General features: G+C 46.3%; 1 protein-coding gene across 1 annotated transcript in view; it reads right to left on the bottom strand.

Annotated features, from left to right (window-relative positions):
* The window catches only part of NOVA2 (NOVA alternative splicing regulator 2), a 30,619-nt gene that overhangs the window by 1,807 nt on the left and 10,854 nt on the right, over positions 1-17,958 (bottom strand). Inside the window, exon 3 of the mRNA XM_053607479.1 lies at positions 12,281-12,447. Coding sequence (XP_053463454.1) covers positions 12,281-12,447 — 167 coding nt within the window. The remainder of the gene's footprint in view (positions 1-12,280; positions 12,448-17,958) is intronic.

Genomic DNA, 17,958 nt, shown 5'->3' with positions numbered 1-17,958 from the left:
CTGCCAGGATCCCTCTCAAGCTGGCACTGGTGCCCATCTACACCTTCTAGGATTACATGCTCTGACTTCTGACCTCAGAAAAGGCTTCATTAGTCTCACTTTATAGATGAGCTGCTTGAAGCCTAATAGGTGAAGAGACTCACTCCAGAGTCCCTGTGATAGTGAAGAAGCTGAAATCTAGGCTTTTAGATCCTTGATCCATTAGGCTCCCCATTCTATGAACATGGTCTTCTCCTTTAGACTCTCTGTTGTTATGAGCTGAATTGTGTCCCCCTTAAATTTGTGTGTTGAAATCCTAATCCCCAGCACCTCAGAATATGACTGTATTTGGAGCTAGAGACTTTAAAGAGGTAATTAAGGTAAAAGGAGATCATCAACATTGGTCTTAATTTACTGTGACTGGTGTCCTTATAAGAAGAGATACACAAAGAGGGAAGATCATGTGAAGACACAGAAGAGAGCCATCTACAAGCCAAGGACAGAGGCCTCAGAATAAAACAATCCTAATCCAGTGATTGTAGTCTCGGCTACTTGGGAGGCTGAAGTGGGAGGATCACTTGAGGCCAGGATTTCAAGGCTGCAGTGTGCTAAGGTTGTGGCCTTTGGATAGTTACTATGCTCCAGCGTGGGAAAATATAGTAAGATCCCATATCTTTAAAAAGCAAGAGGGGGAGAGAGAGGTGAAGAAAGAGAGAGAGGTGGAGAGAGAGAAAGACAGGTCAGGATTTCAGGCTGCAGTGTGCTAAGGTCATGGTCTTTGAATAGCCACTATACTCCAGGGTGGGAAAATATAGTAACAACCCATATCTTTAAAAAGAAAGAGGGAGAGAGAGAAAGACAGAGAAGATGAAGGAAGGAAGGAAGGGGCCAATCTTACTGACACCCTGACCTTGCACTTCTGGCCTCCGAAGTGTGAGAAAATAACTGTTGTTTGTTATTTCAGCCCCAGCAGACTAATTCAGTTGTCTTATCTGCAAAATGGAGATAATATGAAGCCTTCTATCTGAGAAGGCAGGGCATTGGAAGAGACCTCTCCAGGATGAGGAAATTGGTCATTTAAATGTCCTGGTCTTCCTTCTCAGTGCAACCACCCATCTGAGCATGGGCAAGTCTGATCAATCATCTTAATCCCAGTGGAGACATTTCCAAAACAGTCCTCTTCCTTGATACCTCCAAGAGCATTTCTTCATATGAATTTGTCCTCAAAAATCATTCCCTTATCCCAGTAGACCTGAGAATTCTACCCCCTGAAGCTTACATCTCTGCCTCTCCTCCCCAGCCCCATGCCAGATATTTTGGAAATCTGTGGGAGTAGCTTTGGTGGCAAGGACTAGGGGAAGATGTGGACATTCAATGCACAGGGCCATGGGTGTCTGTGTCCCACAACTGAGTTTTAGTTCCTCATAAAGAAGAACTTTCCTGAGTCCTATATGACTATTTTCAAATGTCCCACCAGACATGATGATGAAAACCTGTTTGTAAATTTCTGAGTCCAGAAACCAACCCCAGGGTACCTATAAGTACCAAAGGTTTTGTTCTGAATTTGAACAAGAGTTGTACATCATTTTTGAAAACATGGCATCAGTAGTAACACCGTTTGTATCATTTAAGTCTCCAGTACTGCACCTGGATCAATTTGCATTCATAGCTGTCTCACTTAGCTACGTTTAGGTGTTAGCAACTGACTAAATTCATTATTTCTTCTACTGTGGTTTCAGCTGAGTATTTACATATTGAAATTCATCTTGTTTTATAACAAATCACCTTTTATTTCTCCTTTATTAAAAAAATTCTCCATGGGGACAGTGCTTGTGGCTCAGTGAGTAGGGCACTGGCCCCATATGCCGAGGGTGGCGGGTTCAAACCCAGCCCCTGCCAAACTGCAACAAAAAAATAGCCAGGTGTTGTGGTGGGCACCTGTAGTCCCAGCTGCTTGGGAGGCTGAGGCAAGAGAACCGCGTAAGCCCAAGAGTTAGAGGTTGCTGTGAGCCGTGTGAAGTCATGACACTCTACCCGAGGACGATACAGTGAGACTCTGTCTCTACAAAAAAAAAAAATTCTCCATGGGATAAATAAAATGTGGTGTACACATACATGGAATATTATTTAGCAATAAATTTCAATGAACAAAGTATTGATACATTCTACAGTATGCTTGAACCTCGCAAATATTACACTAAGTGAAAGAAGCCAGTCACAAAAGTCTACATGTGATTCCATTTACATGAATGTCCAGAATATGCAAATACACGGAAGAAAAAAATAGATTTGTGGTCGTCAGGAGATGGGAGGAACGGGATTGGGGGTTACTGCCAACACATTACAGAGATTCTTTGGGAGATGATGAAAATATTCTGGAATTAATGACAATGGTTGACCACATCTTTCTTTTTTTTTTTCCTGAGTCTCCCTCAGTCACCCTGGGGTTAAGTGCTATAGCATCATAGCTTACAGCAACCTCAAACTCTTGGGTTCAAGTAATCTTCTTGCCTCAGCTTCCTAAGTAGCTGGGACTACAGGAGCCCATCATAACACCTGGCTAGTTTTTCCTTTTTTTTTTGAGACAGAATCTCACTGTGTTGCCCTCAGTAGAGTGCTGTTACGTTATAGCTCACAGCAACTTCAAACTCTTGGGCTTAACAGATACTCTTGCCTCAGCCTGCCAAGTAGCTGGGACTATAGGCACCCACCACAATGCCCGGCTGGTTGTAGTTGTCATTGTTGTTTAGCAGGCCCGGGCCAGGTTTGAACCCGGGGGGTACATCCTGGGGGGCCAGCACCCTACTGACTGAGCTATGGGCACCGCCTGGCTAGTTTTTCTAGTTTTAATAGAGATGGGGTCTTGCTCTTGCTCAGGCTGGTCTCAAACCCCTGAGCTCAGGTAATCCACCCACCTCTGCCTCCTAGACTGCTAGAATTACAGGTGTGAGCCACCATGCCTGGCTAGTTGATCACATCTTACACGGAACCATTGAATGTTTAGAATAGGAAAATTCAGAGATACAGAAAGTAGATTCATGGTGGTTTAGGGCCAAGGAGGGAGTGACCTGGGGTGGGGGACTGAAAGGTGATAGCTAAAGGGATCAAAATGTCTTTTGTAGTTGATGCAAAAGTTTTAGAATTGATTGTGATGATGGGTATACTACTCTGTGAATATAATAAAACCACACGGAGCTGTACATCTTAAATGGGTGAATTGTATGTATGTGAATTATATCTCAATAAAAATTTTAAGTATTATGAGTATAGATATGTTTGTATATACCTATGATATGAATAGTATTTCTGAGAACAAAGGGGAAAGGGGGCATTGGTGTAACAGAGGCTGGGAATGGTGGCTCTCCATGTTCTGTTCCAGGTTGGTTTCCCTGACCTTAACTCTCCCTGCCCCTTGCTTACTCTATTGCAGACCATCTGATGGTCCTCCAACTTCCCAAAGTCTGTTCCAGACCCAAGGCCTTTGCATCCTCACCTGGAGCACTCTTCCCCAGTAGAGGAGCCTTGCCCCCCTGCCTTCATGCAGAAGTCTTCTCTGACCACCAACAATAACAGCCTGTTTATTGGCCTATTTTATGCCCCCTAGCATGGATATTTCTTTCTTTCTTTCTTTTTTTTTTTTGAGACGGAGTCTCACCATGTTGCCCTCGGCAGAGTGCTGTGGCATCACAGTTCACAGCAACCTCAAACTCTTGGGCTCAAGCGATCCTCCTGCCTCAGCCTCCCAAGTAGCTGGACCATAGGCACCCAGCACAATGCCTGGCTATTTTTCTTGTTGTTGCAGTTGTCACTGTTGTTCAGTAGGCCTGGGCTGGGTCTGAACCCACCAACCCCAGTGTATGTGGCTGGTGCCCTAACCGCTGAGCAACAGGGGCTGAGCCCCCAGCATTGATATTTCTAGATTCATATCTAACTGTTACCCTCACATCAACATCCTATGATACCAAAAGGACCCGTAAAACTTAAAAGTTCAAGGGCCAGGCACGGTGGCTCACTCCTGTAATTCTGGCACTCTAGGAGGCCAAGGCAGGAGGATTGCTTGAGGTCAGAAGTTCAAGAAAAACTAGATGGAAGCCTGTAGTCCCAGCTACTCAGGAGGCTGAGGTAAGAGAATTGCTTGAGCCTAAGAGTTTGAGGTTGCTGTGAGCTACAAAGCCAGAGCACTCTACCAAGGGCGACAAAGTAAGACTGTCTCAAAAACAAAATGAAACAAAACAAAACCTTTAAAGTCCAAAACAAAACTCTGGACCTTCCTTCTCAAATGCGTTTCTACCATGGTCTTCCTCATTCAGTATGTGGAGAATGCAAGAAGTAAGCCTTCTCTTTCCCTCATACTCAACATCTAATCAGAATTTCTTCTGGCTCTATCTTCAAAGTATATCATAGGCTATTTTAGAGTAAGGTAGAGCAACCAAATGCAAGCATGAATGTTGACTGAATCTTGGATAGTAAAATCTTCTGTAGCTACAAAACATATTTTAGAGCAATTCATGTAGGGACTTTGTATTAATTAATACATAGGAATCTATCTTTATTCTTGGGAGATACATATTAAAAAATATAGGGGTATGCTGACAATCACAGGGTAGAATAATAATTAAGAAAAAAAGAATGTAGGAGTAAAAAGCCGTGAGGTCTACAATTTATTTTCAAATGGATGATCAAAACAAAACAGTGTGTGCGTGTAAAAAGATAAAGCAAAAGTTAGCAATTGGTGAAATCTAAGCGCAGTGTATAGAGATTATTCTTTAAGCATTTTCAAAACAAAAAGATGACAAAAATTCTATGACCAAATATTCCCTTCCCTTCTCTGCTTTATTTTTCTTCACAGTACCTTTTATTCTCTGAAATCCTTCATAGTTTACTTATTTACTTGTTTATTTCCTGTTTCTCTGTGAAAGAATTTAAAATCCATGAGGGTAGGGCTTTTTGTCTGTATTGTTACTACTGTGTTCTCAGTGTTGGACACAGTAAATACTCAGCAAAGGGTTGGTAAACAAATGGATGAATGAAAGAACCAAGGATGACTTGCCCACAGGACAAGGCAGGAATGGGGCTGGGTGGAGTCAGCAGGTGACTCTCACCTGGTGGAGGGTGTGTGTGGTAGAGTGTTGTGATTTTGGGTAACCAAACTCAGCCAAATTCAGCCTGATGAGAGTTTTTTAATTAATTGGAAATGCTGATTTGTAAAATGCAAAGCATCCTAGTTTTTGAATGTTGGCAACCTCTTCACAATGTCTAAGAACCACTGTGTAGTGTAAACAATCCCATGTGCTAGCCAGACTACCCGTTTGCAGTCGGTACATAGAAATCCTTGAAAAGCTGCGCTGGACTCTGGAGTCACCTACTCATGTTTAAATCCTGACTCTACCACTGATGCTAGGCAGGAGAACCTAACCTCTTTGAGATGCAATTTTCTCATCTGTAAAACAGGGATATTCATACCTTCTTCAAAGTATTTTTTTTTTTTGAGACAGAGTTTCATTTTTTCTGCCCTTGGTAGTGTGCCATGGCATTGTAGCTTACAGCAACCTCAAACTCTTGGGCTCAAGTGATCTTCTTGCCTTGGCCTCATGAGTAGCTGGGACTACATGTACCCTCCTACAGACGGGGTCTCGCTCTTGTTCAGGCTGGTCTTGAACTCGTGAGCTCAAGAGATCTGCCCCCCTCAGCCCCCCAGAATGCTAGGATTCTCTCTCCCTAGAGAGCCACCATGCCTGGCCCTCTTCATAGGATTCTTACAAGGCTTAACTGAGATGAAGTATGCTTGAAATCCAAGTATGGCCACAGGAGCTGGAAGTCATTATAACTGCCCTTCAAGTGACTCACAGTTCCTACCATTGCAAATTATACCTCAGTCCCCTGAGTCACATTTCTCCTTGCTCCCTGTGGGCACCTCATCACCCATTCATTCAAACAAGCAACATTTGCTTAGCATCTACTATGTGCCAACCATAGAGTTTCATGTGAGTATGCAATTAATGTGTGCCCATGGAGGTACTATGACAAGATGTAATTATTATCATTGTTATCTCCATGGGCAGATCCTGGACATAAATCCCTGGAAAACCATCTGCAAGTTCTTAAAAATATTGAACATATATTTATTATATGTCCCAGAAATTCTACACTAGACATCTAACCAAGAGAACCAAAAACATACATCCACACAAAAACTTGTACATGAATGTCTAGAGCAGTATTATTCACAATAGCTAAAAAGTAGAAACAACTCAAATGCCCATCAACTGATGAACAAACAAAATGTGGTATATCCATACAATGAAACATTATTTGGCCATGAAAAGGAATCCAGTTTTGACACATGCCACATTGACAAACCTCAAAAGCATTATGTTAAGTGAAAAAAGTTAAACCCAAATGGCCATATATGACTGCAGTTACATAAAAGATCCAGAATGGACAAATGCATAGCGACCAAAAGTAGATCAGTGGCTGGAATGGGGACAGAGGAATGAGGAGTGACTGCCAATATGCACAGAGCTCCTTTGTGGCATGATGAAAATGTTCTGGGTTTAAAAAAAAAAAAAAAAAAGAAAATGTTCTGGGTTTAGATGGTAATTAATGCACAACTCTGTGAATATACAAACAAACCTGAATCGTATACTTCTAAACAGTGAGGTTTACAGTATATCTCAACACAACTGTTATTTATAAAAAGAATCACCAGGAAACAACAAACAATCTGATAAGTCATAGGAATGAACAGCATGTACACAATCAGAGCCAGGAGTAAAGAGGTACAGGTGTCTGTGATACAGAATTTCATAGTAGTGAGGGAAGGATGGATTAGCAAAAAAAAAAAAAAAAAAGTTGAGAGGGTTAGGGATAAGTGGTTAATTGTGTGAGAAAATTAAGTTAGATTAAAAACAAAATTCCTGGCTCGGCGCCTGTAGCTCAGCAGCTAGGGTGCCAGCCACATACACTGGAGCTGGTGGGTTCAAACCCAGCCCAGGCCTGCCAAACAACAACAACTACAACGAAAAAGTAGCCAAGGGCTTGGCGCCTGTGGCTCAAGTGGCTAAGGCGCCAGCCACATACACCTGAGCTGGTGGGTTCGAATCCAGCCTGGGCCCGCCAAACAACAATGACGGCTACAACCAAAAAATAGCCTGGTGTTGTGGCAGGTACCTATAGTTTCAGATACTTGGGAGGATGAGGCAGAAGAATCTCTTGAGCCCAGGAGTTGGAGGTTGCTGTGAGCTGTGAAGCCACAGCACTCTACCCAGGGCAACAGCTTGAGGCTCTGTCTCAAAAAAAATAAAAATAAATAAAATATATATATATATATATATATATATATATATAGCCAGGCATTGTGGCAGGCGCCTGTAGTCCCACTACTCGGAAGGCTGAGACAAGAGAATCGCTTAAGCCCAAGAGTTTGAGGTTGCTGTGAGCTATGATGACACAGCACTGTACTGGGCAACACAGTGAAACTCTATCTCAAAAATAAATAAACAAAATAAATAAAAACAAATTCCCATCTCTGCCACCTCTTAGCAAGTGGCCTGGGAAAGTCCCTTTACTTCCCAGGGCCTTTTTTCCCACATCTGTGACATGGGTGTGTCATTCTTGATCCATACGGGCTGGGCAAGTATTCAGTGATTCAGGGCCTAATCACTTAGCCATTGTCAGTTGTGATGAGAACTACTCCTGCCAGCAGGGTTTCTGTTCTCACAATAGAGCAAAGTTCCAAAATAACTGTGATGCCTCTACCTCTCTGTGCCTCAGTTTCCTCATCTCCAATATTGGGATAACCAGATCTACCTTATATATATAAATATTGAGAAGATTCTATGACTACAGTAATGCTCTGTGCTTGGTACATGGGAAGCCCTAAGAGAACGGCAGCTGCCTTCATGACAGACTCAGAATTGTAGAAGACAACATCTTAGAGAGATCCTCGAGTCCAGACTCATAGAATCTTGGAGTCCCAGAAAGTTAGAACACTAGAATGTTAGATAAGATATGCCTAGAATCTTGGAATCACAGAGGCAGAACCATAGAACTGTAGAAGTTTTGGAGCCAGCAAGACCTCAGAGACCACGTGCCCCAGTGATTTGCAAGCCCATGGAAATTTTCAAATACTACTATGACTAACAACAACAACAACAACAAAAACAGCAATAGCAGCGACAACTAACATAGTGCTTATCATCTGCCAGGCGTTTTTCTAGATGGTTTCCTATGGTAACTTATTTAGGCTTCACAATGACCGTAGAAGATGAGGGCTATTATTACCACATTTTCTAGATTGGGAAACAGGAACAGAGAATAACTCGTGTGAGGTCTCACAGCTAATGAGTAGTAGAGTCAGTATCTGATCCAAGGCCAGAGTCCATGCTCAGATTCCCAGGCTTTACCAGAAATTCTGATTCAGTAGTTTGGGATGGGGGGTACCCAGGCATCTACATTTTAAACTGCTCAGATGATCCATCTAGGGTTGAGAGCCACAAGTCTAGTTCAGAGGGGGCAACCTGGTGACCCTCAAGACCACAGCTATCTTATAGCCATATTTTCTTTGACTTGCATAGTATTTTAAAAACAGAGCCAGGCCAGTCACAATGGCTCACACCTGTAATCCTAGCACTCTGGGAGGCTGAGGTGGGTGGATTGCCTGAGCTCAGGAGTTGGAGACCAACCTGAGCAAAGCTTGAGACCCCGTCTCTACTAAAAACAGAAAAACTAGCCAGTCATTGTGGTACCTGTAGTCCCATACTTGGGAGGCTGCGGTAAGAGGATTGCTTGAACCCATGAGTTGGAGGGGTGATGCCATGGCACTCTACCAAGAGTGACTAAATAAGACTCTGTCTCAAAAAACAAACAAAAAACGAAGAGTCAACCTTTTAAATCAGGTGATTTCAAAAATTTATGGCTTCTGGATGGGTATGGTGGCTCACACCTGTAATCCTAGCACTCTAGGAGTCTGAGAAGGGAGGATCCCTTGAGCTCAGGAGTTCAAGACTAGCCTGAGCAAGAGCAAGACCCTGTCTCTACTAAACATGAAAAGAAAACCCAGCCAGGGGTCATGGCGGGTGCCTGTAGTCCCAGCTACTTGGGAGGCTGAGGCAAGAGGATGGCAGAAGTGTGAGGTTGCTGTGAGCTATGACACCACAGCACTTTACCCAGGGTGACTCAGTGAGACTCTGCCTCAAAATAAATAAAAAATAAAAACAGGCCAGGCACCGTGGCTCACGCCTGTAATCCTAGCACTCTGGTAGGCTGAGGGGGTGGATTGCCTGAGCTCACAGGTTGGAGATCAGCCTTAGCAAGAGAGAGACCCCTGTCTCTAAAAATAGCCAGGCAGTGTGACGGGCATCTGTAGTTCCAGCTACTCAGTAGGCCGAAACAAGAGAATTGCTTGAGCCCGAGTTTGAGGTTGCTGTGAGCTATGATGCCACAGCACTTTACCAAGGGTGACGCTGGCACTATGATGGGCACCTGTAGTCCCAGCTACCCTGGGCGACTGAGTGAGACTCTGTCTCAAAAAAATTTTTTTTTGGCTTCTTTTGAAAAATTAGGAAGATGTGGCAACACTTTGTCCATGTTCCCAAAGGATAAAAACTGGGTGGAGGTGAGTAGCAGTTGTCTCCTTTAAAGATGGCATGTTCTTGCCAGAGACCATAGTCCTCAACTCTTTATGTTCTCTTTCTTAATCCTGGAGTCATTTCAATTTATATTCTCCGGTTTGGCCCAGGTGTCACATTGTAAAGAAAGAGAAATGGGCGGTGCCTGTGGTTCAGTGAGTAGGGCGCCAGCCCCATATACCGAGGGTGGCAGGTTTGAACACAGCCCCAGCCAAACTGCAACAGCAGCAGCAACAACTAAACAGCTGGGCACTGTGGCAGGCGCCTGTAGTACCAGCTACTCTGGAGTCTGAGACAAGAGAATCTCCTAAGCCCAAGAGCTGGAGATTGCTGTGAGCTGTGACACCACAGCACTCTACCGAGGGCGACAGAGTGAGACTCTGTCTCCTAAAGAAAGAAAGAGAAACTGAGGCTATGGAAGGAAGAGGCCCTGAGTAACACCACAAATACAAGGCCGAAAGAAAGTAGAGATGTCTCTTGACTAAAAAATCCTATAATACTGGGATTTTGGAGGCATGAAGATCCCTTGAGCTCAGGAGTGTGAGACCAGCCTGAGCAACATAATAAAAGCCCATCTCTACTAAAAATAGAAATAATTAGCTAGGCACTGTGACAGGTGCCTGTAGTCCCATCAGCTGGGGAGGCTGAGGCAGGAGGAACGATTGAACCTAGGCGTCTGAGATTACCGTGAGCTAGGCTGATGCCATGACATTTCGGCCTGGGCAACAAGAGTGAGACTCTGTCAGAAAACAAACAAACAAACAAACCCATAACAACAACAATAACAGCTAACTTTTGTTTTTTTTTTGAGACAGAGTCTCACTTTGTCACCCTTGGTAGAGTGCTGTGGCATCACAGCTCACAGCAACATCAAACTCTTGGGCTTAAGAGATTCTCTTGCCTTAGCCTCCCAAGTAGCTGGGACTACAGGCACCTACCACAATGCCCGGCTATTTTTGGTTGTAGTTGTCATTGTTGTTTGGCAGGCCGGGGCTGGATTCAAACTCACCAGCTCTGGTGTATGTGGCTGGCACCCTGGCCACTGAACTACAGGCACCAAGCGAACAGTTAACATTTTTTGAGAACTTTCTATGCCTTATGCACACAAGCTAAGTGCTTTTCAAATATCAATGAACACTAACCTTTACCCTTAAATAGGCACCATCATGAGTATCATTTTACATAGGAGAAAAATAAGCCATGCAGAGAAATCAAGTCACTTGCCCAAGGTCACACAAGTAGGAAGTAAGTTACAAAGTATGATTCAATTCAACATGACACCAGAGCCTAGGCCTTCAGCTGTTACTTCTCTGTCTTTGAAACCCCTGATTAATAAGGCAGGGAAGAATTCTTGGTTCTCTAACCTTTCAATTTCACGGTCTCAGAGTTCCTGTGGATTAGAAGGAGGCCACGGAAGGCTCAGGCACAGATGGTGCTGACCCCATTTTCCCTACAACACTCACAAACTCCTGATGAACCCTGAGTCCCTTGTGGCCACAACCAGGACGGAGGGAAGAGGCAATGGCTTTGCTTCTCTGTCTACTCGGGGTAAGCTGTGTCCTGCTGGTGGGAGGGGATTCGGGAGAGGCCTGGTGAGGCCTCGAGAGCAGAGTCGCTTCAGCACCAAGGACAGCAGCCGCGCTCCACGCCCCAAGCCCGCAGTCTATTTTGGGGAGCGATCCAGGATCTACCCAGCTGCAGCGCTCCTCCAGTGCTCTCAGCCCACCGTTTCCCCCTGAGCTTGGAGGAGCTCAGGCCCATGGTCTGCCCCATCTCAAGGCAACGACAGACCCAAGAATTAAAGATTTCTTTTACCGAGGCCCTCTCTCCTGTTTTTTTGCCTCCAAGCAGACATTATGGAATCCTTGCAAGTGGCCAGCCTGCCAGACCGGGGCTTCCCGCCCCTTTGTATAGAGTAGAGATGTATATGGGAATGGGGGAGGGGGTAGGAAAGCGGGGACCACGAGCAGCCAGCTCTCGTTCCCATTCCTTTTGCCCGCTCCCAGGTCCGCATAGCGCAGCCAGGAGTTTTGCTGCGAGACCACCTGCTCAGCACGCACTGTCGTCATGGCAACCGGAGGGGCCGGACGGATGGCCCTGCTCCCTGCCACGCCCCTACGCCACCGCTTCCCCGTAACTAAGGCAACGGAGGAGCTGTTCTCCCGCTTCCATCCCTTCCTAGAGAGGGCAGTGTAAGAGAGAGACACACTCCCTCTCTCGCTAATGAAACACCTTCTCTACCCCCATAGGGTAATTACGGGGAGAGGGAGAAAGAGAGGTCATTTCTAAACTATTCTGGATGTGGCTGGACTGTCACTTACGTCACTTCCGGTGAGAACAGGAAGTGAGAAACAGATTATTCAGCAAGACAATGGGATGAGGTGGAAGGGAGAAGAGGATCCAGAGAATCCCAGGAAAGAAGCTTAAGTGGAAGGTTGGGCCACATTCTCCCAGAGCTTCACTCCCTTTCTGAATCAAGCCCACTCCAAATGGTCGGGAGTATATTACCAGGGCTGACTCCCTAGTAACAAAACTAACCACCACAATGTAGTATTTGACTGATAAACTTTTTATCAGCTTTGTCCCATTGAACTTCCAACTGCCGTGTGTCTGGGTGTCACTCTTTATAACATCACCAGCTTTACAGCAACCCAGTCTCTGCCCCAGCTGACCTGCTTGGCTCTGTCGGGGTTCATCGTGGTTTGGGGTTGAAGGATGTTGACCACCTCAGGCTTGGTCATCGCTTGTGGAATTTCTCGGACCTTCTCGGCAATAAAGCTGTGCACAGCATTCAAGGCCTCTGCTGTGCCCTGTACTAGACATACTCGCTCTGTGGTTCCTGTTGAGTAATGGAGACAGAGGGCACACTTATCAGGAATGGGGACATTTCCCTTCTTTCTTTCTTTTTTTTTTTTTTGTAGAGACAGAGTCTCACTTTATGGCCCTCGGTAGAGTGCCGTGGCGTCACATGGCTCATAGCAACCTCCAACTCCTGGGCTTAGGCGATTCTCCTGCCTCAGCCTCCCGAGCAGCTGGGACTACAGGCGCCTTCCACAACGCCCGGCTATTTTTTTGTTGCAGTTTGGCTGGGGCTGGGTTTGAACCCGCCACCCTTGGCATATGGGGCCGGCGCCCTACTCACTGAGCCACAGGCGCCGCCCCATTTCCCTTCTTTCTTTTCTTTTTTTTATTGATACAGAAGTCTCATTTTGTCACCCTCGGTAGAGTGCTGTGGCATCATAGCTCACAGCGACCTCAAACTCTTGGGCTCAAGTGATTCTCTTGCCTCAGCTTCCCTAGTAGCTGGGACTACAGGTGCTCACCATAATGCCCACCTATTTGTTTTTGTTTGTTCGTTTAGCAGGCCCAGGCTGGGTTTGAACCCATCAGCCCTGGAGCATGTGGCCAGCAGCCTAACCACTGACATACAGATGCCCAGGAATGGAGACATTTCTGGGAGACAGGTCCTACTTAATGGAATAGGAAAACTGATGCCCAGAGAGGGGTTCTGGCTGACCAAGGCCACACAGTGAGCCTGGGCAAGCTGGCATGGGCTCTCTGGCCATGATGGATAGCTGGGAGATGAGTGGAAGTCTTGTTTTATAATCTGCACTGCCTTAAAACAACCTCCAGGGATGGAAGAATGATGCTTAAGTGCTTTGCAATGCCCACAGCAGCCCTGGCTAGGAGAGACAGGGCTCAGCTGCCTCTTCCCAGTTCTTGTGGGCTCCCAGGTTGCTTTGGCAACCATTCACTCACACACACCCCCCCTTCTAGAAGTGGAGAGCTCAGGCCTGCAACGGTTGCCACAGTAACTGGAACCCCCTTATCGGTCTAGCTGGCCGGGTCCTTGGCCCACCCTCAGGGGGACGAGGGACTAGGCCCTGTTGCCATGGCAACCCCTGAAAGCCTGCAGCGTCCGCCTCTGGGCTTTTGGAGAGGATGGGGAAGGGCTGGGGGATGGGGGATGCAGAAAAGAGGCCTGAGTGCCTGCCTGGACCCACCAGATGGAGGGCTGAGGGGTAGGGGGGGACAGAGGTGTGGACAGGGGAGAGCAGAGTGGGTCAAAGACAACTCAAAGACGAGTGGGGACCAAGGGACTAGGGAAAAAGGGTGGGGTGAGTGCCTTTGCTGGAGATTCTCCAGATACTGGCAGCAGATCTGACCTGGGCATCCTTCTCCCTTCTGTATGTGTGTACTGGGAGGGGTGAGAGCACTAGGAAGCTAGAAACTGAGAAGTGTTGGGATATGTGTATGATACTCTGGGTGACACTGTGACCAGCGTGTGTTATCCGTGAGGCAGTTTGGGTGAGTGGTATAGTGTGTGTGTATCTGTGTGTAGTGTACTTGAGCAGGACTGGCTAGATTATTTTAATCTTTGTTTGTGTGTATAAGAGAAAGACCAGAGACCAATATAAACAGACTGCATGACACAGTGATCCTGGCAAAGATATCTGTGTGCCTTTGTGTGTGAGAAAGACCTGGTGTCACTGTGATGATCCAGGTTATGTACGCTGTTTTGTGAGACTGAGCTGGGTGCGAGTGAGAGTTTGACAGAAAGAAACAAAGACTCTCATGAAAGAGAACTGAGGCTGTCCAATTGAAGTATAGCACTCTGAGATCATATGGCAGTGAGTATGTGCATGTGTGTGAGGAAGTGAAAAAGACAGACACATCTCTGGGTGTTCATAAGAGTGGGTGGTATGTATATATATTTACAGGAGACAGGCAAGATCCTATGACTGGTGTGTGAACGTTAGAAGCCAGAGAGAGAAAAAGGCAGACTAAGGTGACAGTATGCAAGACTGGGTGACTGTGTGTGTGTGTGTGTGTGTGTGTACAGCAAGACAAAGAAGACTTAACCATGACGAGTTTGGGTGAGAATGTGCAAGCCTAGGTGAGCCTGGGCATGTGTGATGTTTGGAGGGTGAGTATGTTTCCCTCCCTGGGTGAGATTCTGTCTCTGGGAACATAAAAGGTCTTGACTGTGTGCCAAACTCCATGGGACTGCGTGTCTGGGACATGGGACACCTGGACATGAGTGTCAGTGTCCTGGGAATGTTTCTGTGCACTTTGTTGGAGTTATGATCCCGACCACTTGCTTGCCATCTCTCAGCTTGACATGCCAATCTTGCCATGTGTCTGGGTGTCACTGTCTATGGGTCATTTGCAGAGTTGACATCTCCCAGTCCCCTTAGGCCATGTTCCTCATCTTACTACCCCCTAACCCAGAACAATGGCTTGGTCCGAGCCAAGGGTGAGTCAGTGTGCAGGCTGCCTCCTCTGGGTGTAAATAGGAAAGGGTGTGGGTTGGGGTGGGGGAGGGGGGAGCCCAGGGAGAGCCTGGCTGAAGCCGTCAGGTTCTCTGTCTCCAAGATGCCTCCTTTCAGCTCAGGAAGTCTCTGACCTCCCACCCCTTGTAGTTCTTAACCTGGATCTATGGAGGCTTTTTGGGAGGGCTCAGCTAAACCCTGAAAAAGTGTCCAGTAATAACTGGTACTTATACAATTCTAAGTTCCAGGCACCATTCTAAGTACTTCTTATATTTTGTTCACTTAATATTTGAGGTAGGCAATATTATCATTCCTGATTTCCTGCTAAGGACACTGAGACACAGAGACGGCTGGGAATTCATCCAAGATAACTTTGATAGATCTCAGGTATTTGGCTTCAGAGTCTGTGTTTTTTTTTTAATTTTAGACACAGGATCTTGCTATGCTGCCCATGCTGGCCTTGAATGCCTAGGCTCAAGCAATCCTCCGGTCTCATCCCCCAGAGAAGCTGGGACTACCAGTGTGTGCTACTGAACCTGGCTTGGAGTCTGTACTCCTAGCTACTATGCCACCCTGCACTACATTTGGGCCACTGACTTGATTAGTTCTATGTGTATGTGTTGGAGGGAGCCACAGAATGACTGCAATTTTGTTTCTGTATTTTTGATATTAAGAAAGAATATGTATGGACCAGGGGCGGTGGCTCATGCCTATAATCTTTGCACTCTGGGAGGCCAAGGCAGGAAGACTGAGCTCAGAAGTTTGAGACCAGCCTGAGCAAGAGTGAGATCCAGTCCTTATTAAAAATAGGAAAACTAGCCAGGTGTTGTGGAGGGCACCAAGGCTGGAGGATCGCTTGAACCCAAGAGAGTTTGAGGCTGCTGTGAGCTATGATACCATGACACTCTACTCAAGGCAACAGAGTGAGACTGCGTCTCAAAAAAAAAAGAGTATGTGTGTATTTATTAAGTAGTCACTTAAGAGTTTACACTTTGGTGCAAGTATGTTATAAATCTGATAAAAAAATTTTTTTTTGTTTTGTTTTGAGACAGTTTTACTCCATTTGCCCAGGCTAGAGTGCCATGGAGTCATCATAGCTCATAGCAACCTCAAAGTCTTGAGCTCCAGCTAGGTTTTCTATCTGTTTTTTTTTTAGTAGAGATGGGGGCCTCCCTCTTGCTCAGACAGGTCTGGAACTCCTGAGCTCAAGTAATCCCGTTGCCTCAGCCTCTCAGAGCACCAGTTTATACAATTTTCTTTTAAAGTGTATGCGTTTGTGCTTTTCTTCCAGGGGTAGGGTTTAGAGTTTCATACAGATGCTCAAAATCAGGTGTTTTCGAATCCCTAGGGTGATCTGAGCTGGTGCATGGGAGTGGCCTTGGGCAGGTTTCTGCTTTTTCTTGGTCTCAGTTTCCCCACGAGATCTGAAAAGAATGAATCTAGGGGTTTGGGATCCACTACCAAGGAGGGGATGCCCTTTGTGTGTTCTTCCCCTCCCTGGGGTTAAGGGCCAGATAGTTTGTTTCATGCAGCAGACACGTGAGTGCAGTATGTCTGTAAGTGGTTGTTTTTCCCCCCAGACTTATCAGCATTATACACATCTGTGTGTTTCTGGGTGAACTTACTAGGCCCAGGGGACACTTTCAGTTTCTGCAGTGTCATTTCTCACCTGTTCTTTATGCTTCAGTCACATTGAACAAACTACGCCACAGTCTTCCAACGTGCAGCTTCGTCTTCCTCAAGTGCCTTCCCTGTTCTTTACCCAGCTCATTCTTGCTTATTGTTCTGGGCTTCTCCTCCAGGAAGCACTTCCTGACTTCCCTGACCTGGGTTAAGTTCCCTGCCCGGGCTTCCACCATCCTCTGGACCTCCCTGTCCCAGCCCTGACTGCTCTGGGTTGTGACTGGTGTGGGGTCTGTCTCCCTGACTGGGTTGTGAGATCTAAGAAAATGAGGCTGGGATGTTTCAGTTCTTCTACATACCCATCTCTGTCCAGCACAGGGCTGGCATAGAGGAGGCCCTCAGAGAATATGTGCTGAATAAATGAATGAAAGGATGTCACCCAGAAGCAGAGGGAAATGTTCTTTGTCTCTCGCGGTAGTGTCTCTATTTCTTGTATTCCTGGGGGTCCTAGGGACAGAAATAGGATGTAGTGGGCTGTGTCCTGCATCTCTGAGTCAGGAGTGGCTCATTCCGTATGATCCGGAAGCTCTATGGCAGCAGTGAGGGGCTGGCTGTATGTCTAGGGGCTGGGGAGAGACACTAGCTTAAGTTGTTTGTCTGAATAGTGTTTGACCTCAGAGAACCAATAACTGTGCCACCTTATGGGTTCCTTGCTGCCTGGCCTGGGAGGTGTGTCATTGAGTTGGGATGAGATGACATATCTCATGGCACAGAATGTGATCCAGTGGCAAGGAACCAAGTGTCCTCGAATGAATGTCCCAAACAGAGATCTCATCCATATCTTGTGGGCTAGAGGGGTGCGGGGAAAACTGGGACAGAGTGGAAGAGAAAAGGAGGAGGTGTGGCTGGTTCATTAGATTTTTCTCTAAACCTCCGGCCAAAGCTGCTTAGTGGGATGGGAGGCCAGGGGTGGAGGGGGCAGGGAGGAGAGAGAGAAAGAGAGAGGAGAGAGAGAGAGAGAGAGAGAAATGAGTGTGTCCTGACCCTGGGCTCCAGCTCTGGTGTTTGACCTAAAAAAATTGAAGAGGATTAAGGATGAACTAGAACCAGTGCTGGACCAAAGACACAATTCAGGCAGCCTTCCTTGGATTCCTACATGTCAAAGCTCAGGCCTTGATATTGAGAGGGAGATAAGAAGGGTGCAGATATTGAGGGGGAATAGAGAGAGTGGAGAGGGCTTGGAAATTTTATGACGGGGGAGATAGATGGAGCTAAAGGCAAGGGTTTGCTGGGAAGGAAAAGAACAGGAGGAAGCTGAGACTTAGGAGAAAGAGAGACACACAAAGGGAGAGATGGGCAAGCAGAAGCAGGAAGCCATGAGGGCAGTACTGTCAGAAAAGGACCCCATGGAGGGGCTGCTGTGCACTGGCTGGATGGACGAGGGAATAGACAGT

Source organism: Nycticebus coucang, chromosome 10, assembly GCF_027406575.1.
Source record: "Nycticebus coucang isolate mNycCou1 chromosome 10, mNycCou1.pri, whole genome shotgun sequence".
Taxonomy (NCBI): Eukaryota; Metazoa; Chordata; class Mammalia; order Primates; family Lorisidae; genus Nycticebus; species Nycticebus coucang.
Note: the sequence above shows the minus strand (reverse complement) of the source record. Positions and strands in the feature narration are given on the sequence as shown.